Source organism: Erithacus rubecula, assembly GCF_903797595.1.
Source record: "Erithacus rubecula genome assembly, chromosome: 2".
Taxonomy (NCBI): domain Eukaryota; kingdom Metazoa; phylum Chordata; class Aves; order Passeriformes; family Muscicapidae; genus Erithacus; species Erithacus rubecula.
Genome location: NC_136685.1, coordinates 567,120 through 593,357, shown reverse-complemented (window position 1 = coordinate 593,357; position 26,238 = coordinate 567,120). Strand labels below are relative to the sequence as shown.

The 26,238-nt window shown below is 50.7% G+C and overlaps 1 protein-coding gene across 1 annotated transcript in view; it reads left to right on the top strand.

Moving 5' to 3' along the window:
• Positions 1–536: 536 nt before the first annotated feature.
• RAB10 (RAB10, member RAS oncogene family) overlaps positions 537–26,238 on the top strand; it is a 38,579-nt gene continuing 12,877 nt past the window's right edge. Inside the window, exon 1 of the mRNA XM_079298342.1 lies at positions 537–1,046. Coding sequence (XP_079154468.1) covers positions 920–1,046 — 127 coding nt within the window. The 5' untranslated portion in view covers positions 537–919. The remainder of the gene's footprint in view (positions 1,047–26,238) is intronic.

Here is a 26,238-nt window from a genome sequence, read left to right as displayed (position 1 = left end):
TCTGAGCTCTCCTGCAGCCCCTTCAGGCCCTGCCAGGGGCTCTGAGCTCTCCCTGGACCCTTCTCCTCTCTCCTGAGCCCCCCCAGCTCTCCCAGGCTGGCTCCAGAGCAGAGGGGCTCCAGCCCTGCAGCAGCTCTGCTGCCTCCTCTGGGCTCTGCAGCAGCTCCAGCTCTGCAGGTGGGGCTCACCTGGGCACAGGGGCACAATCCCCCCTTTCCTGCTGCCCACACTGGGGGATCAGCCCAGGCCTGTGGGGGGTTTCAGGGCGAGAGCACATCCAGCCTGTCACCCATGAGCTGCTCTGCCTCTGCTCACCCCCAGCCTGGATCGATTCCAGGGTTGGTTCCGACCCAAGCGCAGCACCAGCGCTTAGTCCCGTCAAACCCCACGGGATTCTGGAGCTTTTCCATCTCCGGACAACCCCCAGGCCGCGAATCAAAGCAAAAACCGCACAAAATAAACGAACTCCGGGGCCGCGCGGTGACGTCACCCGCCCCGCCGCGCGCGGTGACGTCACAGCGGCGTGCGCGCGCGCCCCCGCCGGGCCTGCGCGGTGCGTGAGGCGGGGGAGGCGGCGCGCGCAGCCTCGGCAGCGCCTCTGAGGAGCCGCCGCGAGCCCCGGGGGAGAACCGGGAAGGGCCGGCGAGAACCGGGGCCCATCGAGCCGAGCGCAGCCGGGCGGGCCGCGGGGTTATGAGGGCGGGCGCCGCCGCCTCCCCGTGAGGAGCCGCGGGCGCGGGGAGCGCGCGAGGCCGCCCCGCCACAGGAAGCCATTTTGTGGGCCCCCTCCTCCTCCTCCTCCTCGCTCTCGTCCTCTTCCTCCTCCTCGTCCTCCGCCGTCGCCGCCGCCCTCGGGAGCGGCCGGGCCCGGTGAAGGAGGCGGCGAGGAGGGGCGGCGGCGGCCGCCGCGCCCTCCCCCATGGCGAAGAAAACCTACGACCTGCTCTTCAAGCTGCTGCTCATCGGGGACTCGGGGGTCGGCAAGACCTGCGTCCTCTTCCGCTTCTCCGACGATGCCTTCAACACCACCTTCATCTCCACCATTGGTCAGTGCTTTTCCTCATGGGGGGGGCTGCGGACCCCCCAATTCCCACCGCCGTAACCCCAGCCCCGCTATTGTGATACCCCCGGGGACCCCCAGTGTTCACCCAGCCCCGTTATTGTGATACCCCCGAGGACCCCCAGTGTTCACCCAGCCCCGTTATTGTGATACCCCCGAGGACCCCCAGTGTTCACCCAGCCCCGTTATTGTGATACCCCTGGGGACCCCCAGTGTTCACCCGTTATTGTGTCACGCCCGGGGACCCCCAGTGTTCACCCGTTATTGTGTCACCCCCCATGGATCCCCTGTATTATTTGGGGGACCCCCTGTGTCACCCATCAGCAATCCCCTGTGACCCCCCCCTTTCCCCGCAGGGACCCCCAGCCCCGTTTCTGTGTCACCCCCAGCCCAAATCCTGTATCCTCCCCAGGGACACCCTCCAGGACCTTCCCGTGTCCCCATTCCCGTGTCCCCCCCGGTCCCCTGGCCCTGCACACGGACCCGCCCCGGTGTCGCCCCTTCGGTTCCTGCCTTTGCTGCGGTGACCCTGAGCGACCCTGGCTGTCGCTGCGCTGGCAGCTCGCCCCCCTCGCCCCGTGGCAGCCCCCGAGCCCACCTGGCCCCTTCCATCACTGCTAATCCCCGCTGGGATGCCCGTCCCCGTCTTTGCTCCGCTATTGATGTGGCGATACTGAAGCGGTCGCGCTCGTGGGTGGGGTCTGTTTTCTCGCCCAACAAAACTGTCCTTCCCCCCGCCACGGGATCTTGGCAGAGCTGAGTCCAGCCCTTCCTCGCAGAGCAAGGTAGAGCTGCTCTGACATCATGAAAAAGGGATGTGTCTTTGCTTTCTCCGTGTAAAATGTGCCGTGGGACGGGCCTGGTACCCAAAATCCATCCCAGGTGCATTCAAGGGTTTCCTTTTCCTTCTCCTGACCATCTTGTTCAGGCCAGCAGCTTCTCACCTTCTTGGTGACTGGCTCTGGAAATTAAGGGTAATTCGTGTCTCAGCTTTCTTGCAGCACTCAGTGGTGTAGCATATGCGGATGCCCACGTCTGGATAAAAAAGAAAATTATTTTGAGGTGTTTGAACTGGATCTGACTTTTGTGTTTGCTGTAAATCCCTTAAATCACTGGTCATGCAGGTGTTCACTGAGGGAACGTGGAGTAGATCTTAGTGCTGGGTGTGAATTCACCCCTGTGCACTTCCTCATCTGTGTTGAAACATCACCCAGAAATTGCACCTCGGACTCTAGCACATAAAACTAATCTCTTAAGCAAGGCTTGGGAAATTTAAAGGTAAAAAAAAAAACAAAACCTTCTGACAACTAAGTGTCGAGAAAGTTATTACCTAAAACCTCTTGGGCCCAACTCAGTGTTTTGCTGAATTTTGGGGGGGGCTGTGGGGTTTGCTGCTGTGGCCAGGGTGTATTTTGGCACAGCTTGGCAGATCCTCACTGGGATCACATGACATTCCTTGCCTTTGGAGTTCGGTGGGAAGGTTTATTTCAATTCCCAAAGTTAAAAATAGTCAACGTCATAGTTAAGAAGTCAGCGGGCACACAGTGGCTCCTGCTGCAGACAACTTGTGCTTTTAGTAATTAGTAATTTGGTAATTAGTATTAGTTGTTGGTCTGACTCTGCAGTTTGGGGGTCTTCAAGAGGAGTGTCACCAAGCTGAGTAGGAAGTTTGCACGTGCAGGTTTTGGAAGTGTTTCCCACCAGTGAGACCGGTGGCTGTTTGTTTCTGGAGTGCCTAAACTGGAAGGCAGAGGTGTTTTATTCCCTGAATTCTGAACTGAAGGTGTGGGGATGGGAGCTGTGGAACCCTTTGGTTGCTATTTGGTGAGTCAGGTTTGTGTCTTCACAGTGGAATTTAGCAGGTGTTGGGGTACAAATCGATTTTCTGTGTGGTGTTTAACTGCCCAAGGATGCCTTAAAAATGTGTTGTTTCCATAGTCCTTCCAAAGTTGATGTGGAAACATGGAGCAGACAACATCAGTTGAAATGGAGACTCTCCATTAACACCTTGGGAAAAGCAGCCCATCCATGAGGGAGGAATCCAAACACCTGAGTTCTCAGTTCCCTGTGCATTATTCCCAAGCTGTGCAGCAATCTGGCTGAAAATGGGATTTCAAATGGCCACTGGTGACAGCAGCTCTCCCACTTCCCCAGGCTGGCCCTGCAGCAGCAGTGCCCACCCAGGAGCCTGGGAAGGGGTTCTCCAGGGGTCCCTGCTGTGGGAATTCCCAGCACAAGCCCCCTGCAGCTGGAAGAGCTGAGTTTCAGGGCAAACCTGGGCTGGAGTCTTTGACCTGCAGCAACAAGGAAATGTGGTTTCCAAAGGCCTTGTGTACACAGTGGGTGGCAGGAGGTGGCTGGATCCTTGGCTGAGGCTCTGCTGTGTTTGAATAACCCCAGCAGCTCTGATCTCTGCCTCTGGCTTTGCTCAGAGCTCTGCCAGCAGCCTGGGGTACACATAAAGTGTCCTGGAGTGTTTGGGGAGCACTGGTTCATAGAATCCCAGACTGGTTTGGGTGGGAAGGGACATCAAAACCCACCCAGTGCCACCCCTGCCATGGGGACACCTCCCACTGTCCCCAGTGTCCAGCCTGGCCTTGGGCACTGCCAGGGATCCAGGGGCAGCCACAGCTGCTCTGGGCACCCTGTGCCAGCCCTGCCCACCCTGCCAGGGAACAATTCCTGCCCAGGATCCCACCCATGGGAGCCATTCCCTGGGTCCTGTCCCTCCCTGCCTTGTCCCCAGTCCCTCTGAGCTCTCCTGCAGACACTGGAAGGTTCAGTCTTCAGTTTGTAAGGAAAAGGATCTCAAGGAATATTGGAGCTGGCCTCTGTCTAAGGAGGATGTGTGGGGAAAAGATTTTAATTCTCTAAAACCAGAAGCCTGTTTGCATAGGTAAGGGAATATACATGAATAGAGCATTTCTGCTTCACCTTAGTGACTTCTGTTCACATTTCATCTTTGCACATTGAATAATCCTGATCCATTTTGGCTGCTGGGATATAACTTACTGTCCCTGTAATTTGACATACTCTCACTTTGAGTCACTTCAATCTAATATTTCCTGCTAAAGCAGCAGTTAAGCTCCTGGATGTGCTGAGGTGCCAGTGTGAGTGATTTCACTGCCCCATCTCAGGCACTATAAATATTCCAGATGGCATTTCTGTAAGAAATCCCAGAGTCATTGTAACCTCCCTGGAGAGGGCAGAGCCTCAGCCTCCAGCACTGCCCTGCTCTTTGCAGGTACCAAAGGAATAAATCTTGGAAGGCTTAGTCCCTCACAAACAGTTTTAAATTTTAACTGTTCTTCAGCGATTTTGCAGTGCAAAAATCATTTTTCTGGGGTTTGGTTTTGAGGATTGTGGGGGTTTCTCAGTTGTCTCTAGGGATGTTTCTGGCTGGGTCAGTGGGTGGGTGCAGCTCCCCCTCATTTAATGCTCTCCTTGCTGCCAGCACATTGTCTTCATTTTAAAGGTTAAAAATGTTAGGATAAGTCATTTCCAGGCAGCATATCCTTGAGATCTTAACTTTGAATATCTTTTAATTGGCTGTCAGTGTGCCATGTTGTTGATGGTTTGGAGTGAACTGTGGGTAAAGGATCCACAGGAGCTGTGCACACTTTGAGGAGCTCCTCAGGGTCCAGCCTTGGCACCTGGGAGCAGCTAGGGAGGGAGGCTCTTCTGGCCAGGATGGCTGCTGGAAAATTTGAATGCCAAGACTCAGCCTAAGCATGTAATCACTGTTGTCTGACTAAGTCCAATGCAAATGGAGATGAGTCACAAAAAAATGTTTTCCCATGAAATCTTTGGTAACAGCTCAGGAGAAAAAAGGGGGTGTGAGCATGGGGAGATTCCCCCCCCAGAGCTACTGGTGGAGATAAAACTTCCCTGGATCTTAATCCCAGCTGCAGTTGTATTTTGTATTCCTGAGCTTCACTCACCTGGCTGCAAGTCTGCAATTCCAGAGATAAAAACCAGTGATTTTTGAGATTTGTTTTATTTTGAGCACAGTCAAAGCTGTGCTAGGAACATGCAAAGTTGTTACTTTAAATGTGGAAGCATAGGAAAACTACTTGGATGAAATTATTATTTCTTAAGTATTTCTTTTGCCTTTATTAGAAGTGGGTTTGAGTTGGAGCTACTTGCTTTGAAATTGCTTCCTATCAGGACATTGATGCACTGAAATTTTAAAAAATTAGTCCTCATGTAATAAATCCAAATTTGTTCATGCATCCTGGGAGATTTGTCACTCAGGATTGTGATATATTAATGTTGGAGGGAAGGAGGGATCCCCGGGTAGAGAATGGGGAAAAACTTGGCAGATTTTGGGAAACAAAGGATGATTTGAATGGTGCAGATGCTGTTTCTGTGCAGGGGTTGCAGTGAAGTTTGAAGAACAGGTAATTTCAGGATTCAAATAAACAAGGGGTTACTCCAGCAGTCCTGGCTTGCTGTTCCCTGAGGCTGTGGATGTTCCATCCCTGGAAATGCTCCAGGCCAGGCTGGGCAGCACTCAGAGCAGTGTGGTCTGCTGGAAGATCTCTGCCCATAGCAGGGGGTGAAATGGGATGAGCTTTAAGGGATAAGCTTTTCCAACCCAAACCTTTGCATGATTATATCTTGTTTTTGTATCCTACCTGCAGCCTACAGGAGCAGCAGCAGCTGTGAGTTGTGTTCATGAGCTCAGTCTGCTCCTGGTGTGAATCAGACAAGGAAAAATCCCAATAAACCCATCAAAACCCCCTGATCCCAACTCCTGCTCAGTCATCCCCACGACCTGAAGCCATCAGGCAGCAGGAGAGGCCAAAGTCATTCCCACTTGGAGGTGGCTGTGCTGCAGAGCTGGCTGCCAGGGGAATTTTGGAGGGGAAAAGATGGCAGGGTTCAGAATGAAAGTAGAAAATGGAAGTGGAGCCATCAGATGCTGTGCTCTGGATAGAGGCTGCAGCTCAGGAATCCCCTCAGCTGCAGGTTGGACAAAAAGGGTGGTTTGGTTTTGGTTTTGTTTGGTAGTGTTTTGGGGGGGTTTTGTGTGTGAGTGGGGATTTTTTTTGTCATTTAGGGCAGTGAATAATGAGCAGCAGTTTTGCACATGCCTCACAGAGCTGCTGAGGAGCTGGGGATGGCTGTGGTGAGGAGCTGAGGAACTGAGCTGGCTGCAAAGCTCTTTGTGTAACGTGGCTGTTTTTTCAGCTGAGCTGGATCACTTCCCTGATGGGGCTCCTTCCATTACCCTCCAAATCTCTGCTGGTGGAGTGATAGGGCAGCAGGGGACCTGGAAACAGCAGAGTAGGTGGTGCTTGTACTCACAATCCCAGGATCACTGGGGCTGGAAGAGCCCATCCAGTCCCACCCTGTCCCAGCCCAGAGCCCTGAGTGCCACATGCACCCCCAGGGATGGGCACCCCAAAGCTCCCTGGGCAGCCCCTGCCAAGGCCTGAGCACCCTTTCCATGGAGAAATTCCTGCTGCTGTCCAAGCTGAGCCTGCCCTGGCCCAGCCTGAGCCCATTTCCCTTGTCCTGTCCCTGTTCCCTGGCAGCACAGCCCGACCCCCCCTGGCTGTCCCCTCCTGGCAGGGAGTTGTGCAGAGCCACAAGGTGCCCCTGAGGCTCCTTTTCTCCAGGCTGAGCCCCTTTCCAGCTCCCTCAGCCTCTGCTGGGGCTCAGCCCCTTCCCCAGCTCCGTTCCCTTCCCTGGACACGCTGCAGCCCCTCCAGGGCTCTCCTGTCAGGAGGGGCCCAGAGCTGCCCCAGCACTGGAGGTGCCCCAGCAGTGCCAGCACAGGGGACAGGCACTGCCCTGGCCCTGAGAGGTTCCCCATGGCAGTTCACTTTCTGCTTGCAGTTCCACATTAAGAAACTTCTTGGCAGCAGTTCCAGGCCTTCCCTCCTCCCTGCCTCCAGTATGAACCAAACCCCAAACTGGGCTGCTCCTCTCCTGGTGCTATTGCTGTCAGTGCCTCAGGCAAAGCAGTGAAGGACACAAAAGCTGCCTTGCTGCTTCCTTGGGCACAGTCCTGTGCTGGCAGCCCTGCTGCTGCTCTGTCCTTGCACTGATGCTGTGGATGTGCAGCTGAAAGTCAGGCAGCTGCTCCCCAAATGTGCTGGAGCCCATCAGGAGCTGTGCAGGGCAAGCAGAGTGCCCAGGTTGGCTGCTCCAGTTCCAGCAGTGCTGTTTCCAGGAGGGGACAGAGATGAAGAGTTAGAAGTCACTGATATTTTCTGGGGTGTGTTCAGATTTGGAGCACAGGCCTGCAGCTCCTTGTGACAGGCTCTATGATCTGTGTGCTGCGTGTGAAGTTTCAGAGGCCAAACAAAATGTCTGTTGGTGTCAGGAGAAACTTGTTCATGAGCTCCTAAACAGGAACACAGCCTTTGTTTTAAGTAGCCAATGATTCATTTTTACTGCCTTGTCGAGTGCTAAACAAAACTGGGAGGTGCAGAGAAGTGATTTCCTCTTGTCTCCCTGGTTTATGTCTTTCAAAAGCAAACCTGTTACACTCCTGCAGATTTTCTTCCCTGGCAGGGTGGGCAGGGCTGGCACAGGGTGCCCAGAGCAGCTGTGGCTGCCCCTGCATCCCTGGAAGTGTCTGAGGTCAGGTTGGTCTTGGAGCACCCTGGGCCAGTGGAAGGTGTCTCTGCACGTAGCAGGATGTGAAATGGGATGAGCTTTAAGGTCCCTTCCCACCCAAACATCCTGTGACTCAGAAATTCTCTTTATCCTGAGAAAATACATGATCTTTTCCACTTTTCAAGTCAATACTGGTATTTAATTAGGGGATTGATTGAGAGCCTATTGATGAGAACCTCATGGGGGATAGGAAGAATCAAACCTAACTTGAAGGGTTTAATGCAGATGTTGCTGCCTGTAGTCCAGCAGTGCTGCCTGTGAGAGGTTTTGCCTTGGCATGCCCTGCTCCCTGTCCCTGTTCCTGCAGCCCTGGAGCAGGGTGTGGCCTCTCCCTCCCTGCCTGGGTGCCCTGCTCCTCCTCCCTGCAGCATGGAAAGCCAGCGTGTCCCTGCTTGTCAGTGAGCTGCAGAACCTGGAGAAGGGTGCTGCCTGCTCTGCCAGGAAAATCCATCCCAGAAATGCCCAGACAGGACATGGCAACAGAGATTCTCCAGCAGCAGCAGCCAGTGCCTGTTCTGCACCATGGCTTTTTGAGAAGGATTTCAACCTTGGCTTGTAAAACTCTTGCAAGGGGGTAAGATACTTGAGAAAAGCTTTGTGGAAAAGCACCTTGTAAATTCCTGGTGCTGAGGGAGTTCCCTGTCTGGTTCTGGAGAACAGGGGAGAGACCAGAGCTGCTCTTACAGTTGTCTTGAATGTCTGCTGTTTCTCTGTGGCTTTTCCTTTCTGTGTGGGTTTCACTACAAGTCTTGTGTGGGTTTAACTAAAGTCTCTGCATGTTTTGCTTCTGTTCTGTAGCTGAAACAACTCCAGGCTTTCTCTCCCACTGGGATTGTGCCTGTTCTCTCTAACCTGGAGAAACACTCCTTTGTGTCTTGCATTTCCAAAATCTGACTTCATGCTCCTGGAGAGAGGCCTGCTTGCTTGGGGATAGAATTTCTACAGTGCTATCCATACCTGTACAGCTTTTCCTCAAGGATGTTTCTCAAACTGATGTGTTTTCATGTTTGGATCCTCTGAAGCTGTTGTTGGACTAGGAGGAGTGCTGGAAATGGTCTCTTCCCCAAACCATGGCTCTGGTGTGGCATGCTGCTGCTTGGAGTTCCTTTTGTGCTGGATCAGCACATTCTTGACCCAGAACTGAGCTCCAGAACCTTAAAAAGCAGTGGTTCCACAGGGGGGATGGTGCTCTGCTAAGTTCAGGTGTCATCTCAGCATGTCCAGGTGAGTGGCTGACCTGGGCTGGGTCAGGCTAAGGTACCACCACTGGATTTGTGGAGGGTTCAGGAAAGCTGAGCTTTGTCAGGGCTCATCTCACCTTAAAGAGCAAACTCTTGTCTCTGTTTCCTCACAACATTCCCTGAATGGGTTGTTCCTGGTCCCAAACAAGCTGTTCTGCCCCTGAGATGGTTGTGTCTGGTCTCAAGCACTGTCATGTTCTGCACTAAAGCTGATTTTACATTTCCCTTCAGGTGCTCAGTTATTAACTTAGAGCACCTGCACCTAGAAACTCACCTGTTAGTGACATATTTGTGCCAGGTGTCATCTCCTCCTCACCATGGCCATGCTACCTGTCCTTCCTCACCACCAAATCAGGGCAGGTGATTCCCTGAGGGCACTGCCCTTTCATCACTGCAGATCTGTAATAAATGTCTGACTGAGCTCATTGCAGTGCTGCTAGCAGTACCTGGAAGTTTGCAGTTCCTCAGGTAACAACATTGATTTCACACCTTGCAGGGCTTGCTGCAGGCTGTGTCTCATCCATCCTCTGCTCTTCCTTCTCCAAATGGAATTGTGAAAGTGGTTAGGTTTATTCTTCTGCCTTTACTTAGAGTCAGGATTGAATGCTCAAGAGATGCATTTCTTCTGTGGACTTGGTTGTTTATTAAGCCTTATCTAAAGTACAGACAGGTTTTTATTACTTCTAGTTATTAAGCTAAAAATGAGAGAATGAAGTTGAATTTAGTTGTAATTAAAAGCTAGCATTTATATTATTTATACTTTTGACCCGCACTCTGAGATTTTTTATCCAATCTAAAAACTACTACTTGAAATTATGAAGAAGAAGGAAGAAAGAGACAACACTCAAGAATCTCTATTTTGTCCCATACCTGTCACTATATTTTAAAACCCTAAATTTAAAACTCTTTACCATGTGAAATTACATACATTTATTTTAACTACACACTAGTGATTTTGACTTAATTACTCAAATTTGAAAGCTTTCTTTAAGACCTGAAGTCAAAAGCAGTGTTCTTCTGGGGGGTCAGTGTCAGGAAGCACAGAAAGTTTAAAACTCCTTGGATGTGTCCCAGTGTTCTTGAGACCTTGACCCAGGCACAGAACAGGAGATGGAGCTGCCTGGGTTTGGGTCATGGAATGACAAAATGCATTGGTTTGGAAGGAACATTTCAATTCACCTTAAATGTGGAATCTTCATTCCACCCCTGCCATGGGACACCTTCCACTATCCAAGCTGGCACTTGGGCTGTGTCAGAGACCATCAGGATTGACAGGAACAGAGCTGAGGTGCAGCAGCCCCAGGGTGCCAAACCACAGCACTGACAGTCCTTGTGTCACCTCAGGCAGCTGCTGGGTGACACCAGCTGCACTTGCTGAGAGCAGCACCACACCAGCTCTGTGCCCCCTCATCCTGCTTCTCACCCCCCTGCAGGGTTAGAAGCTCTTTCAAGGCTGGTGGCCTCTGTCAGGTGCTCTGAGCATCAGCAGGGCTTTTGGTGGGATCCAGAGCAGCTGTGACACACTGGGCAGTGGGATCCCACCTCAGGTGCTGTCCTGGCACCCAGGACCAGCAGCAAGGCTGGGGCAGCCTGTGGAGCACACTTTGTGTTGTCTGGGGTCTCTCATTGCCCCCAGGACAGCAGTGCCAGCACCTCTCTGCATTTCTGGTCCTGTCACACACCACCTGCAGCACAACTTTTCCCCAACACCCAGATCAAGTTTTCCTTGTTATGATCAATGTGACCTCCTTTTGTTCTCAGCACTAAACCAGGGGCTGCAGGAGAGCTCAGAGGGACTGGGGACAAGGCAGGGAGGGACAGGACCCAGGGAATGGCTCCCATGGGTGGGATTTGGGCAGGAATTGTTCCCTGGCAGGGTGGGCAGGGCTGGCACAGGGTGCCCAGAGCAGCTGTGGCTGCCCCTGGATCCCTGGCAGTGCCCAAGGCCAGGCTGGACACTGGGGACAGTGGGAGGTGTCCCCATGGCAGGGGTGGGTTCTGATCTCCCTTCCCACCCAAATCATTCTGGAGTTCTGTGAACACAAAACACACCAAACCAAAAAATCCAAACAAGTCTCACAGCCTCCAGTGCTGCCTCAGGAGGTGCCAATGTTCTGGGCAGCAAGAAATTGTGATCCTAGGTATGTCTGTGACATTTTTCCAGTTGTTTCCACATTTTCAAAGGCACACTGTTACTGTTTCTCAGGTTTTTTTTCTGAGAGTTCAGTTAGACTGCTGCAGTATCAGTAATAGCTCAAAAAGGTGATAAAACTTCCTGATAAATGTGATGCTTTGGGGCAATATCATAACAATGAGCCTTTATTTCAAGGTGTTTCCCTGTAGGTGAATTTGAGAGCTCTGCCTCTTATCATCTCACTTGCTGGAGAGCTTAGGGCTTGGCTGGAAACATCTGGAGTTCCAATATTTGACTCCTCCAAGAGCTGGGAGCTGGAGGATCTCTCATGGTCACACAGTGTCCTAAGGCAGATTTGCACCTTTTTTTCTCCTGCATTTAAAGCCATTAAATACTTTTGGCCTTGAGAAAATTATTGCAGGATCTTTGCTAACTGCTACTTGTAAGGAGAGCATCTTGTATCTAAAGGGGAATTTTTTGCTATGAATCTCCAAATATATTTAAGATCTGTGACTCTTACCTTTGAAAGTCTATTGTAAAGTCCTGAAATATGAAATACATGCACAAATAGAGAGCTTGGCATACAGTTGGACTCACCTCCAGCTTGAAAATTAGTAAGATCTGCACCATTCATCCCAAAAACCTTTCCATAAATAAAGCTGAGGGAAGGAAAGGGCTTTGCTGGGAGGTGGAGGGTGGGGAGGCTGCAGGTGTAGGAATTACCTTACACACTCCTGGAACTTGGTGTAGAGCCAAGGTCAGAACTGCTGCCATGCTTTTATTGATGCTGAGGGGTTAATAAATGAGATCTTTTGTGATGTTGAGTTTTCTGAGTTGCTGTTCAGTAAGTGGGAGCATCCCCAGCCATGTGGCAGCTGGTCATTAACACCTTGTTGGGTTATTAACACCCTATTGCTGGGGATATTGATTATTGGAGCCTGGCAGGGAATATCCTGCAGGAGCACTGCATCAGGTGTGTCCTGAATCAGCCTGGAATTGTCACCCAGCAATGCTCCCAGCCCTTTGTGATGTCAGGTCACATGTGGGGTGGCACTGCTGGTGCCAGCAGTGACTGAGCTCTCTGCTCTGGGCAGCCTCTGCAGCTTGCCTTGGGACTCTCTCAGAAATAATGGGATTGTTTTGTCTTTGACTGCTGGAAAACCTGTTTGTGTCCTTCCAGTCATCACATCAGTCCTTTTGGAGCAACCTGGTCCTGGAGAAAGTGTCCCTGCCCAAAATCCTTCCCAAGCCAAACCCTTCTGGGATTCAGTGATTCCATGAATGGCTGAATCCTTTAATGACCTCCCCAAAACAGCACCTTCTCTTTGGTAAAGCTGATGCTTTTCTGAATGAATTCACATCCCTTCATTTCTGTGTTATCTGTCTTGTCCATCTGTTGAGTATAAATTAGTCAGGATAAGTGTTAACTTGAATTTTATTTTTATGGAATTTAAGGGCAAAATTACCATTGCAGCAAGTAGTGACAAATTCAGTGTTTCATAAATAGCAGGCTATGTGAAAGCAGATTCGTGTACTGTATTTATTTGCTAGCTAACAAATATAGCTTAAGTAGGGTGAGACATGCATGAAAACTGATTTAATTGGCTGTAATTGAACTTGAACATATTTAATTCATGGCCTTGGTGGTTTAGAGTAGAATTCCAATTGCAGACTGGGCTGTCTGGAGTCCAGACTTTTCCCTGCTGTGATTCTGGGTGTGGGACCTGCTGGGCTCCTGACCATGGGATTCATGAGGATGTGCAGCTGCTCCATGTGCTGCCCTCCCTAAAAATAGAGGCTGGTGAAGGTGCCTGGACCAGAGTTAATTGAGTATATTGGAAAATGAAAGATGTAATGGCAGGGAATTAAATCAGCCCTCAAACCTGGAATTAACTGACACTGAGCAGAGGTTACTGCTGCATGGGAACAGCTCTGATGGAAGTTCTGTTTCTTGCTAGAGCTTCATTTCTTTTTTTTCCCCTTTAGTACCTTATGAATAAAAACCTTATTGTCTCTCTTGTCTCTTGGTATGCATAAAACATCACTAAAACAGTTCCTTTGTTCATTTTCTTTTGTTTTGTTTGTGGGAGCCTTGTGTAAGGTTTAGCTGCTGGAATAACAAAACGATCAAATTTCTTTTTTCTGGAAGAAATAAGTGCTTGTGTTGAAGCTGTGGTCTCAGGGACCTTAGTGACAGTGTAGGTGGTGTCAGCAGGAACCTGGAGCCTTCTTTCTGCACAGGGATTGTTTTTTTACACATAGATTTGAGCTGCACTTCCATGTGACTTCTGAAATTCCTTCCCTGGGGGGAGTGTGGGTAAGTCAGAGCTCCCTGGACCAAAGTTGTGCTGATGTTTGTGAGCTGAGGGGAGGATGAGGAGGTTCCATGAAGGCTTCTGGCCTCTGGAATGACCTCAGTCTGTGAGCACAGAGCCCCACAGGGGTTCTGCACACAGGTATTTCCATGGGGGTGCCAGGGGATGGTGCCAGGCTCTGCTCAGTGGTGCCAAGGACAGCACAAGGAGCAGTGGCCATGAGCTGGAGCACAAGGAGTTCCTCCTCCACATGGGAAAGGAAGAACTGTCCATGGAGGGTGACAGAAGAGAGCCTGGAATCCTGCCCAGGGAGGATGTGGAGTGCCCCTCTCTGGAGATGCTTCCAGCCCACCTGCTCCAGGAAGATCTCCAGAGGTCCCTTCCAGCCCCAAGAGTTCTGGAATCCTCTCTGACTTTCTCTTGTCTGGGATCCCAGTGTTGGTGTGCATGGCTGGGATGCCAGGTGTGCTCACTGCTCCCAAAACTTCAGCAGCTGTGCCCTGAACACATCTGCTGGGTGCATGCTGAGGTGAAACATCTGGATTCTGAGCTGGTGCAAGAGGCTGTTCCTTCATGTCCAGCTCACAGTGCTTGGAAAATGCTTCATGTTAGGGGAAATGCTCCATTGAATGGGAAATGCTCCATTGAATGGGAAATGCTCCATGTTAGGGGAAATGCTTCATGTTAGGGGAAATGCTCCATTGAATGGGAAATGCTCCATTTTAGGGGAAAGGCTCCATTTTAGGGGAAAGGCTCCATGTTATGGGAAATGCTCCATTGAATGGGAAATGCTCCATGTTATGGGAAATGCTCCATTGAATGGGAAATGCTCCATTTTAGGGGAAATGCTCCATTGAATGGGAAATGCTCCATGTTAGGGGAAATGCTCCATGTTAGGGGAAATGCTCCATGTTAGGGGAAATGCTCCATTGAATGGGAAATGCTCCATTTTAGGGGAAATGCTCCATTGAATGGGAAATGCTCCATGTTAGGGGAAATGCTCCATGTTAGGGGAAATGCTCCATTGAATGGGAAATGCTCCATTTTAGGGGAAATGCTCCATTGAATGGGAAATGCTTCATGTTAGGGGAAATGCTCCATTGAATGGGAAATGCTCCATTGAATGGGAAATGCTCCATTGAATGGGAAATGCTCCATTGAATGGGAAATGCTCCATTGAATGGGAAATGCTCCATGTTAGGGGAAATGCTCCATTGAATGGGAAATGCTCCATTGAATGGGAAATGCTCCATTGAATGGGAAATGCTCCATTGAATGGGAAATGCTCCATTGAATGGGAAATGCTCCATGTTAGGGGAAATGCTCCATCCCATGGCCAATGCTCCATCCCATGGCCAATGCTCCATCCCATGGCCAATGCTCCATTCCATGGCCAATGCTCCATCCCATGGCCAATGCTCCATCCCATGGCCAATGCTCCATCCCATGGCCAATGCTCCATTCCATGGCCAATGCTCCATCCCATGGCCAATGCTCCATCCCATGGCCAATGCTCCATCCCATGGCCAATGCTCCATCCCATGGCCAATGCTCCATTCCATGGCCAATGCTCCATCCCATGGCCAATGCTCCATCCCATGGCCAATGCTCCATTCCATGGCCAATGCTCCATCCCATGGCCAGTGCTCCATCCCATGCTCCATTCCATGGCCAATGCTCCATCCCATGGCCAGTGCTCCATCCCATGCTCCATTCCATGGCCAATGCTCCATCCCATGGCCAGTGCTCCATTCCATGCTCCATTCCATGCTCCATTCCATGCTCCATTCCATGCTCCATTCCATGCTCCATCCCATGCTCCATTCCATGCTCCATCCCATGCTCCATTCCATGGCCAATGCTCCATTCCATGCTCCATTCCATGCTCCATCCCATGGCCAATGCTCCTGTGCCCGTTTATCTGCTGAACTTTGCCCAGGTGCTGATATGGAGAGTGCTGGCTGGGGAATCAGAGCCCCAGATGAAAACTGTGCCACTAAGCCTTGGCCCTGTGGCTCTGCTGTGCCCCTGGGCACTGCCCTGGCACAGGTGGCTGCTGTGGCACATGGCCAGGGCCCTGCTCAGCATTCCCTGGAATGTTCTGGCACAGCTACAGCAGCCAGAGCTCACCCAGCTGCCCTGCCCTCTTTATCCTTGGTGCTACCCCAGCTGAAATCACCACGGGTGTGGTTGTTAATCCCCCAAATTAGCTCTGGCAGGGACTCCTCAGGCAGTGCCCATCCCTGGAGGTGTCCAAGGAATTCCTGGCTGTGGCACTCAGAGCTCTGGGTTAGGGACAAGGGGAGGGTTGGGCATAGTTGGAGTTGGTGATCCTGGAGTGCTTTTCCAACCCAGATGCTTCTGTGGTACCTGAGTTTCTCAGGGTGCCATTGTCCATTGCTGTGAACCTGGAGGAGGATGTGGAGCCTCTCCAGGTAGAAACAGGTTGGTTTGAGCTGTTGTGGATTTAATTTCAGTCCCTTGAGTCCCCTTTCCCTACAGCCCCCCAGGCAGCCACCTCTGGATAATGGTTTTAAGCTCACTCACCCTAATTCCTCCCTTGCAGGAGCTGTCACCTTCACTTTACAGAAAGGTTGCAGTTTATTTCCAAAAATCAGTACAAAATTCATGGCAAGCAGTTTGTGTGCAGGTCAGTATTTGAATAGCTGCAGCTGACAAGGTGAGGGGCCTGGAAGTTGAGGTTGGTGTGGAGCTCTGGGGAGGCCCAGTGTGTCATCACTGAATGGGGAAGAGACATTTGGAAATCCCTCCATGGGATGAGCCCTCAGCTCTGTGTGCTGCATGACACCAGGGCCTTTCCACCTCCTGGACATTTGGGTTTTGACTCCAGGTGTGGCTTTGAACAGCACTTGTCACTGTAATCCATTTATCAGACATGAACAGTGGTGCTTGAGGAGCAGCAGCTCCTGGGAATCCCTGGTGTGTGGGTGCTCTGCTTCCTTACAGCCCTGTGCCTCCCCACACCTACATGTGTGGATAGAACCTGCATTTTTTAGAAGAAAAAAAGTCACATTCAGATGATAAAAAGATCCAATGTGTAATAGCAACTTCTCCCTGTTGGAGGGAGTAAGGCAGAACAAAGATGTCAAGGATTGTTCCTGGAAGTGATTAATATTTTAATTTAGGTGATGAGCAGTGGAGAGGTGAGAGGTTCCCAGTGCCATGGAGGTGCTGTGTGGGTAACACACAGCTCCCACCACCTCTGTCTCCTTCATATTTTTAATTTTTTTTTACATTGCTGCTAATGAAGTGCTCCTAAAGAATTCTTGGCAGCAGTATTGCCTTTAGCTCAGGTGCAAATCTGTGATTTTCCAGCTCCAGGGTTGGAGCATCCCAAATTCTTCCAGCACTGGAGATGGGGATGAATTCCCAGCAAGTTCTTCCCAGATAACAACAACCTGCTGTTGTCTGGGGGGATTAAACCTGGGATTGGGGGGATAGAAGCCAGACTACTGGATTGTTAGTTTTTGTCTTCTTTTTCCTTTTTAGAGTTGTTATTAAAAGGACAAGAGAGGAAATGTTGTGTTCAGACTCAGTTGTTTATTATTAATACAATTTATTAGATTTTTATTTACAGTACAGTGAATGCTAGAGCACTTGTAGCTAACAAGTTAAAAATGAAGAAATGGTGATGGATCTTGCTCGTTACAAAGTCTTTTAAAACTAAATAGTCTAATTAAAAGCTAACACTTAGATTATTTTTACTTTTGACTGAATGACTAAACACCTGTGACCTGCAGTGGGGCATTTTTGATTCAATTAAAAAATACTACCTAAAACTCAAGAAGAACAAGAATCAGGAAAAACCAATACTGTGAAACCTCTATCCTGTCCCATACCTATCACTATATTCTAAAACCCTAAATTCCAAACCCTTCAGCATGTGATATTACACATGGTGTAATGTGATTCCAGTGATTCCAGTTCTGTCCAATTTTGGAAACCTTCTCCAAGGCCTCAAGTCAAAAGCTGTGTTCCCTTGGGGATCAGAGCCTGACAGCACAAAAGTTTAAACTCCCAGATTTTGGGGCTCCAGCACTGGATTTGTGACCATTGCTGTGGGACTGGGAAACAGGCTGGAAGGGCATTTTACACACTGCTGGGAATTGAGGGGTTCAGAGCCAGGGGGTCACTAAGGGGGTGCCAGAGCCTGAGCAGCCTCTTGGGAAGGAGATGCACTTGGCTTTAAGAATATCTCATTTGGCACATGTGTGAAAAGCTGAAGTGCTTCCTTTGGGAATTACTGTATTTCAAAAATTAGATGCTGGATACACACACTCATGCTGGCAAATGTCACTGGGTAAGAGTCTTTAACTTTTCTTTACAGAGTGACATCTGGTTATAATCCCTTTTCTTGATACCTGCTCTGCAAAATACCAATTTTCAGGGTGCTGCACGTCCTGTGGATCCCCAGCAATTGGATCCAGCTCTTCCCATGGGAGTTTTCTCAGTTTTTCTTTTTTACCCAGAAAAAAAGTAGTTTTGTGTGGCTGTTGTGTCATGGTGTGGAGGGTGGAGGCTGCTGACCTTGGGATAAAGCAGAGAATGTTTAGCCAGCTGATAGTTCAGGGGGAAAAGCAAAGGGTGCAGGTTTGGTGAGGGGGTGATGAGAGAGCTTTTGGGGAAGGAGAGGCCTTTGGGTGAGGGTTGGCACCAGGGACTGGATATATGGGAAAAAACTGGGCACTGATCACATCATCAGCTGTGGCTGTGGAATTAAAGTAATTGAATCACTTGATGGTCCTGCCAAGCCCAGCTTGATCCAAACCAGGCTCCTTCACCTTCAGGGGGGAGTTTCTCCTGCCACTTGTGGGGATTTCTTAGACCACTGGCATGATTTGCCTTGGAGATCTCAGAGGTCTTTTCCAGCATGGACAATTCCATGATTTTGCTGTGTGGATGAGCTCAGTGAGCTGACATTTCCCAGGGTCTCAGCAGAGGTGTGTGCTGCTTTATTTCATGTGAGGTGTGTGCTGGCTTTATTCTGATGTACTTCAGGTGCTCTGTCAGTGCTGAGCTGTCATGACTTGAAACCTTGCAGAGCAGGATGAGTGAGTTCTGCTGCAGCTCTGCTTTGCACACTCTGCACTGGGAAAACCTTCCTGCAGAGGAGGTGAGACCCTTGCATTCACTGAATTTCTGCTTTGCTAACACAGAAATCCAGGTTTACTCATGCCTTGAGTTACACTGCAGGTCATGGGATGGCAGAAATGATGGAGCTGAAGGTGGGAAGGGAGAACAAAGAGCCAGGAGCCATTCCAGTGTCACTGTGGCAGTCTCTGGATTGTTTCCAGGGCTGCTCCTGCCTCTCCCCATGGCTCTGTGGGATTCCTGCCCTGCCTCTGCTCATTTCCCCTGTGGGCTCTGAGTCCCAACAAGTCAGGCAGGTTCTCCCCATCCTGCCCTGGAGTCCTGAGTCACTGCAGCTGGGGAGGCTGTCAGGGCACTCCCCTGGCACTGTGTACCTGCCCTGAGTAGTGTGGGAGTAAAACCTGTGTAAAGAGGGCTGGAATGTGCAGCATGGCCCAGCAGATCCACTGAGTGATGCTGCCTGTGTGTGCTGGGGCCCTGCATTATTTATAACCTGTTTCTAAAGCTCTTTGTGTGGGTTGCCTGATGCAGGTGTTGATGGCTTGGAGATCCCTGTTGGCTGCTCTGCTCTCTGGGTAATGCAGGCACATGGTGCCAGGACACAGGGAATGGCAAAGGACAGGGATATTGGGAAGGAATCCCAGCACAGGTTTCCCAGGGAAGCTGTGGTTGTCCCTGGGGTGTCCAAGGCCAGCTTGGATGAGGCTTTTGATGGAAATAGAACACAAACTTCTCCACGTGGGACAGTGGAAGGTGTCCCTGCCCATGGCACCCAGTGGGACAAGATGAGATTTAATGTCCCTTCCACCCAAACCATTGTGGGATTTAATGAATGCTGTTTGTTTATTTCCTTGGAGAATTCCTGGCCACTTGTCAGTGTAGGAAGGATCCATGCAGGAGTGGGTGCTCTCCCAGGGATGTGTGTACACACTCAGCAGCAGGTGAGCTGTGTGTGCAGGGCTCCTGAAGGAGGAGGAGCAGCTGCTGCATTTCCTGAGTTTCTCTGCTGTTTGCTCAGGGGATTAAGTGTGTTTGAGCTCCCAGAGCAGGGTGTGTGCAGTTGGGGCATCCTCCTGGCAAAGGCACGAGCAGAATTGCTGCTGCCTGCTGGGTTTAAACAGGAGCATCTTGTGTTTGCATCTTGTCAGACCCAGAGCATCCACAGGTTTCTTGTTTTGGTTCCATGCCTGTTTTTTGTTGCTGGTCAGGCCTTTCCCTCTTCCCACTGTCCTTCCCAGGTACCTGACCATGCTCCCTCCACGTGGTCAGGGCTGAGCACAAGGCAGAGTTCAATGCAGTGCAGTCCCTCACTCCTGAATGGTGAATAAATGTTCTGTAAGGAAGAGCAGCCATGGCCTGAAGTGTCAGCTCCTAGCTGGATTTGGAAGCTCCTGGTACAGTTTAAAAGAAGCCAGGTGGTCCCAAGCTTTCAGCTTTCCTCATCACCATCTCTCTGATAATTTCTTTGTCAGGGAGTGAGTTTTGACTTTGCCTAGTGACCCTTTGTGCTGTTTTACTGAAGCTTTCTCCTGAGAAAGAGCTCCTAGAGCACTGATGGTCAGAGATCCTGCTGTTAGAGAAGTTGGGATTGGGTGAGGAGGACAATGTGGGTTCACATTGTGGGTTCCAGCTGCCTTTGGAGCCCTGTTCTGGCAGTTCCTCCCCTCTGCAGCTGGGTGCTGTGCTGGCTGCCAGGCAATCCTCCTGATTGCAGGAGGATTTGCCAGGAGTGCCAGGGCTTGTCCCAGCCAGCCTCAAGCTTCCCACTCCCTCCCAAATCAGCTGAGTTTGGCTCCCTGAGAAAACTCAGGCTTTCACTCAAGCCTTTGCCAGAGGATGAGGCTGGGAATGGCTTCAGTTCCCCTTTCCTGAGTGCCCATCTCAGAGAGTTGTGACTCTTCCAAGTGTTGATGGTGGCCTGTTCCTTTCTTATCCCCCATGGATGAGGGAAAGGAGACACCCCAAGGAGCTGCAGGAATTGAGGCTGAGCAGTGTAATCATAGAATGGATCATGGATTGGTTTGTCCATGCCATGGGCAGGGACACCCCCCACTATCCCAGGCTGTGCTCCAAGCCCTGTCCTGGCTGCCCTGGAGCACCTCCCCACACCATCCAACTCAGGCAGGTGCTTCAGCAGCCACGGGGAGGTATAAACCTTGTCTTTACTGCCTCACTTGCTGGAAATTCCTGCACTGGGTGAACAAAGTGCCTGGGCAGGCAGAAGAAAACTGCTGCTGTCTTCACTGAGTGAACAACTCTGCCATTCATGTGTGAAGGAACGAGGCTCAGCAATCCCAGGAGCACAGGCTGTGCCATACCTGGAGTCACTGTGGGGCTGGGATCCCCCAGGTGTGCCCAGAGCTTGCACAGGGGCCAGCAAACAGCCCAAAGTGCCTTTATTTCATAACAGAAATGCAATAAAAGAGAACTTACAACAGCAGCAAGAAGTAAGCCTGGGAGCTTTTAAAATTGCCAAATTAACTTGGTGCAAAGCTTTGTCTGGTCTTTCTAAACACAGAGAGTTCATGCTGAGGCCCCCCAAGTCTGGAGAGAGGTGCATGAACCTAGTGCAGAGTCCCAGAAAAAGACCCCCAAGAGGTTGGAATCCAAGCTGTGCCCATGCCCACCTTGTCCCCAGGCCTCCAGGGATGGGGACTCCCTCTTCCTCCCAAGGGCTGCCCACCCTTTCCAGGAACAAATGCCTCCTGCTGTCCTCCAAACCCTCCCAAACTGCCCAGCTGTGGAACCTGCAGGACTCCAAACTCTTCCAGGACAAAGCAGCTCTTGCTTTGAAGCTTTGATGAGTCATTTGCATAGAGCAGCAGCTGTTAACCTTGGCTATCATTAAGATAACAATTAATGATTTCCTGAGAAAGCTCCAGCAGTAAATCCACTTTCTCTTTGCCAGGAAAGCCCAGCACAAGCGCATCAGGCGAGAGCTGAGAGTTCTACTTTTAATTAAGCTCTTAATGATCTCAGTTACTACTTAAGTCTTTCAAAACATTTCTTCTGTGAGGGAATCAGAGCTGCACAGTGTGGATGAGCCATCCCAAGCCATGCTCAACATCTTTAGTGCAGACACTGCTTTCCAGAGGTTTTCTAGGATCTGTTTCCTGGGAAATCCTTTTCCAGCAGCTGTTTGCTCAGTCCCTCACCCTTCAGAACAAGGTCACTGTAAGTTTTTTCAGTGTTGTCCCCAGCACTGGGCACTGGGACTTTGCTGGGATGGTTTCACTTGCTGTGAGAGGTTTTGGAAGCACAAGCTCAGACAGGAGAATTTCTTTTGGAGGAGTAATAGCAAACCCCAGGCCAGGGAGTCCTTGTGCCTGGGACACTGGCACTGCTGGATTCCAGCTCTGTGGATATCTGTGGAAGAACCTGGTAGGAAAAACCTTAACTCTTCACCTTACTAAAAAATAAAACCCAAAACAAAAACTGAATTCTGTTTTGGTGGTACAGTGACCTCATTTATATCTGACAAATTTACAGACAAGATAATCCAACTAATAATCTCCATCCTTGGCAGTGCCCAAGGCCAGGTTGGGCAGGGCTTGGAGCAGCCTGGGACAGTGGAAGGTGTCCCTGCCATGGCACAGGGTGGCACTGGATGGGATTTAAAGTTCCAAGCCAAACCATTCCATGATGTTATGGTCAGGTGAAGCTCTTGGAGAAGGTGCTGTGGCTCTGAGAAGTTCATTTCCCTCAGGGTGAGCCAGCCCTGGGATGGGCACAGCTGGGCACAGACCCCTCCTGGCAGGAGTGTGCCCTGAGTTCTGCCATGGGAACTCGGGTACTGAGCTGTTCTTGGAGCACACACTTCAAAATCCTGGCTGTTGTCAGAGCCTGTCAGCTTGATCACACAGGATTTGAATTACAGAGTGGAAAAGGGGGCTCAGACCATGCCCAGCTTTTAAACCCCTCCAGGGATGGGCACTCCACCCCTGCCCTGGGCAGTGCCAGGGCTGGACAGCCCTTTCCAGGCAGGAATTGTTCCAGTATCCATCCTGAGCCTGCCCTGGCCCAGCCTGAGCCCATTTCCCTTGTCCTGTCCCTGTTCCCTGGCAGCACAGCCCGACCCCCCCTGGCTGTCCCCTCCTGGCAGGGAGTTGTGCAGAGCCACAAGGTGCCCCTGAGGCTCCTTTTCTCCAGGCTGAGCCCCTTTCCAGCTCCCTCAGCCTCTGCTGGGGCTCAGCCCCTTCCCAGCTCCCAGGATGAATTTGTGCACATTTGCTTTTCTTCCCCAAGCTGAGCACATGTGGTGCTGCTGCAGTGTGTGCACAGAAATTATTAATGAATTACAGACTAAATGCAGTTGTTCCTCCACTGCTCCTGGCCTGTGTTGGGTGGGATGTGTCTGCAGGGTGGGATACAGGGATACAGGGATGGGATACAGGGGTACAGGGATGGGATACAGGGATACAGGGGTACAGGGATGGGATACAGGGATACAGGGATACAGGGGTACAGGGATGGGATACAGGGATACAGGGATACAGGGATACAGGGATACAGGGATACAGGGATGGGATACAGGGATACAGGGATACAGGGATGGGATACAGGGATGGGATACAGGGATACAGGGATGGGATACAGGGGTACAGGGATACAGGGATGGGATACAGGGATGGGATACAGGGATGGGATGTCCCTGCAGAGTGGGATGTCCCTGCAGAGTGGGATGTCCCTGCAGGGTGGGATGGGATACAGGGATGGGATGTCCCTGCAGGGTGGGATGTCCCTGCAGGGTGGGATGGGATACAAGGATGGGATGTCCCTGCAGGGATGGGATGTCCCTGCAGGGTGGGATGTCCCTGCAGGGTGTCCAGCCCCTGTCCAGCCCCAGCTCCCAGCCCTGCCTCCTCCTGCCCTACATTCTGCTTCCTCCCGCCCAGCGTCCTCCCCGTGCTCAATGGGGGCTTTGTTTGGAAGGAATGCAAACAAAATTCGGGCTGTGTGAAAAGGGCCAGCTCATCATTTGTAGCTCTGCAGTGGACTGGAAAATAACTTTTTCTCCCTCTCCTACCGCTGGTCTTGTGTCTGTGCTTGTCAAGAGCAGTCACTTTGTGATTTAGTGGCAGAGGAGATTTAGTGGCTCCTTGGCAGGAGCTTGGGAAGGTGTCAAGTGATATGGAAATGATTATGGGCTTAAAGCTGTTCTGCTGATGCAGCTCCTGGCTCTTCCTTAGCATCTTGTATCTGAGAGGGCTGGAAACACAAATCCCCTGAGCCAACAGTTGTGTGTCCAGCAGGACAGGCAAGGTCTAACCCTGCACAGGTTCAGGTGGGGCTGTGAGCAGTGTTCCTGTGGCTGCAGGGGCCTCACTGCAGGGTCCAGTGGGAGCTGCAGCCCTGAGCTGCTCCTGGGCTGTGTTTGCCATGGCTGGGCAGAGCAGAGTCAGTGTTTGCACTGAGCATCCACTGCTGCTGCTCCTACAGCCTTGGAACTGCCAGGGGAGGAAGGCAGAGATCCATGAGTGCTTTGCCCTTTGTAAACCTGAGTTCAGGTTTGTCACACCTGGGCCTGTGGAATCACTGAATCCCAGACTGGCTTGGGTGGGAAGGGACCTCAAATCCCATCCCATTCCCACCCCTGCCCTGGGGACACCTCCCACTGTCCCCAGTGTCCAGCCTGGCCTTGGGCACTGCCAGGGATCCAGGGGCAGCCACAGCTGCTCTGGGCACCCTGTGCCAGCCCTGCCCACCCTGCCAGGGAACAATTCCTGCCCAGGATCCCACCCATGGGAGCCATTCCCTGTGCCCTGTCCCTCCCTGCCTTGTCTCCATCTTTCCTGTCAGCTCCTTCAGGCACTGGAAGGTCACAGTTTGGTCACCCTGGAGCTTCTCTTCTCCAGGTGAACAATCCCCATTTTCTCAGCCTTTCCTCACAGCAGAGCTGCTCCATCCTCTGATCCCCTGCTGCCTCCTCTGGGCTCTGCAGCAGCTCCAGCTCCTTGTGCTGTTGGAATCCCCAGGGCTGGGGCAGCTCTGCAGGTGGGGCTCACCTGGGCACAGGGGCACAATCCCCCCTTTCCACACTGGGGGTTTTTGGGGCTCTCACCCACCAGCACCCCCAGGCTGCTCTACAGGTGGGAGATGGGATGGGAAGGAAATGCAGAATCATCTGGGAGCTGTGAGGGTCTCCTGTTCAAAGCTGTGCTGAAGGGCACTGAACATTTCCCTCTCTTAATTGGAACATCTGGAATTTATAATGTTTTTGGAAGCCTGGCCCTGTTCTTCCAGGTTTTCCCATGAATTCCAGCTTGTCCTGCTGGAGGTGATAAATATCTTATCAACACTTAATGAGGGAGTCATTTCATGCTCATCTTTAATTCATGAGCTCTTTCATTATCCCCTGTGATGACGAGATGTCTGTTCTTCAGCCACTCAGGTTTTTACCCCTTACCCCCTTCAGCTCTTTCCTGGACTGAATTTTCCTGGAAACCTCCCCATATGTGTTTTCTGGGAATCCTTTGTGTTTCTGCTGTTTATTTTCACTACAGCCACACAGGAGTCTCCTTTTCCTAGTCTCTTAGAACTCCTTTGGAAGCATTTCCAGGGAAATATATTGCTGTTTATAACAACCTTTCTGTTCTGAAGGCTGAGCTGGTATAATGGGATGGGAGCTTAGTCTAACATGGGATTAGAGATTTATTTTATCCTCAAATACTAAATCCCTTGCAGTGAAGAGAAGAGTTAATTTCCTTAGCTGGGTTAATAATTTACTTTATCTTAACACATAAAAAGTGGCTCTCAAACATTCTGCTGCAGCTGGGCACAGCCCAGAGGTAACTGTCACCATATAAAACATTTCATTTCTCATGTTTGGTGTTCATTTGTTTGGTTGTGTTGCTGGGGACACGACAGGGCAGGAAACAACTCCCTGAAATGCTGAAAAAATACAGGGTTGGGTGGATTTGGGGCACTTTTGGCAATCAGTCATTCAGCAAATTTGTATTTCCAGTCATGTTTTGTGATAGTTAATACATTGATTTTTAAATGTAACCTAATTTGAGGGATGCAGCAGTGCTGGGGCTGACTGGAAAATAAAGGAGCACTGGCCTGTGCTGGGTGTTGGCTAAAAGGATTTCAAAGCACAACTCCCATGCAAAACTTCTTATGTAATAGTGCATTTCATAAATTCTCTTTCATCTTTCTTGCTATAAAGTGACCTTGTAGATTTGGGAGGGAAGTTTGAGATTGCAGCTGCTGCCTTTTCAAAAGTCTAAATATAAACAGGTTTTTGGAAAGCATGAGGGATGATCAGTTGTGTTCTCTGATTGGAATTGAAAGGATGGTGGCATCTAATTAATGCCAGAATAGTTTGAGGGGATGGTTGGGAGAATTCCTGCTGCTCTGCTGTAATTCTTGTAGGCAGCTTTGGGAAGAGAAGGTTAAATCCTGGAGCAGCCCTGAGCCCCTCCTGTCCCTCCAACAGCTCTGTGTCCTTCTTACATCAACAATGTCACTGAAAACTCTCTGTAAACCTGCAATCCCTGGGGTTTGTGGCCTCTGAAAGACACTCTGCAGAATGTGCAGCTAATTCTTGTGGTTTTCTAATGAATTCTCAGTTAATTCTCAATATACAGCTACCTGCCATACAGGTTTGTTTAACCACATCTCAGCCATCCCAGCAAAGATCCAGAAGGAGATGGGAACATCCAGGTTGTCATTGGTGTTTTGTGATCATTTTCAGCACATTGTTTATAGACAGCAGCACTGAACAGAGCCCTGGAGGGGCTGCAG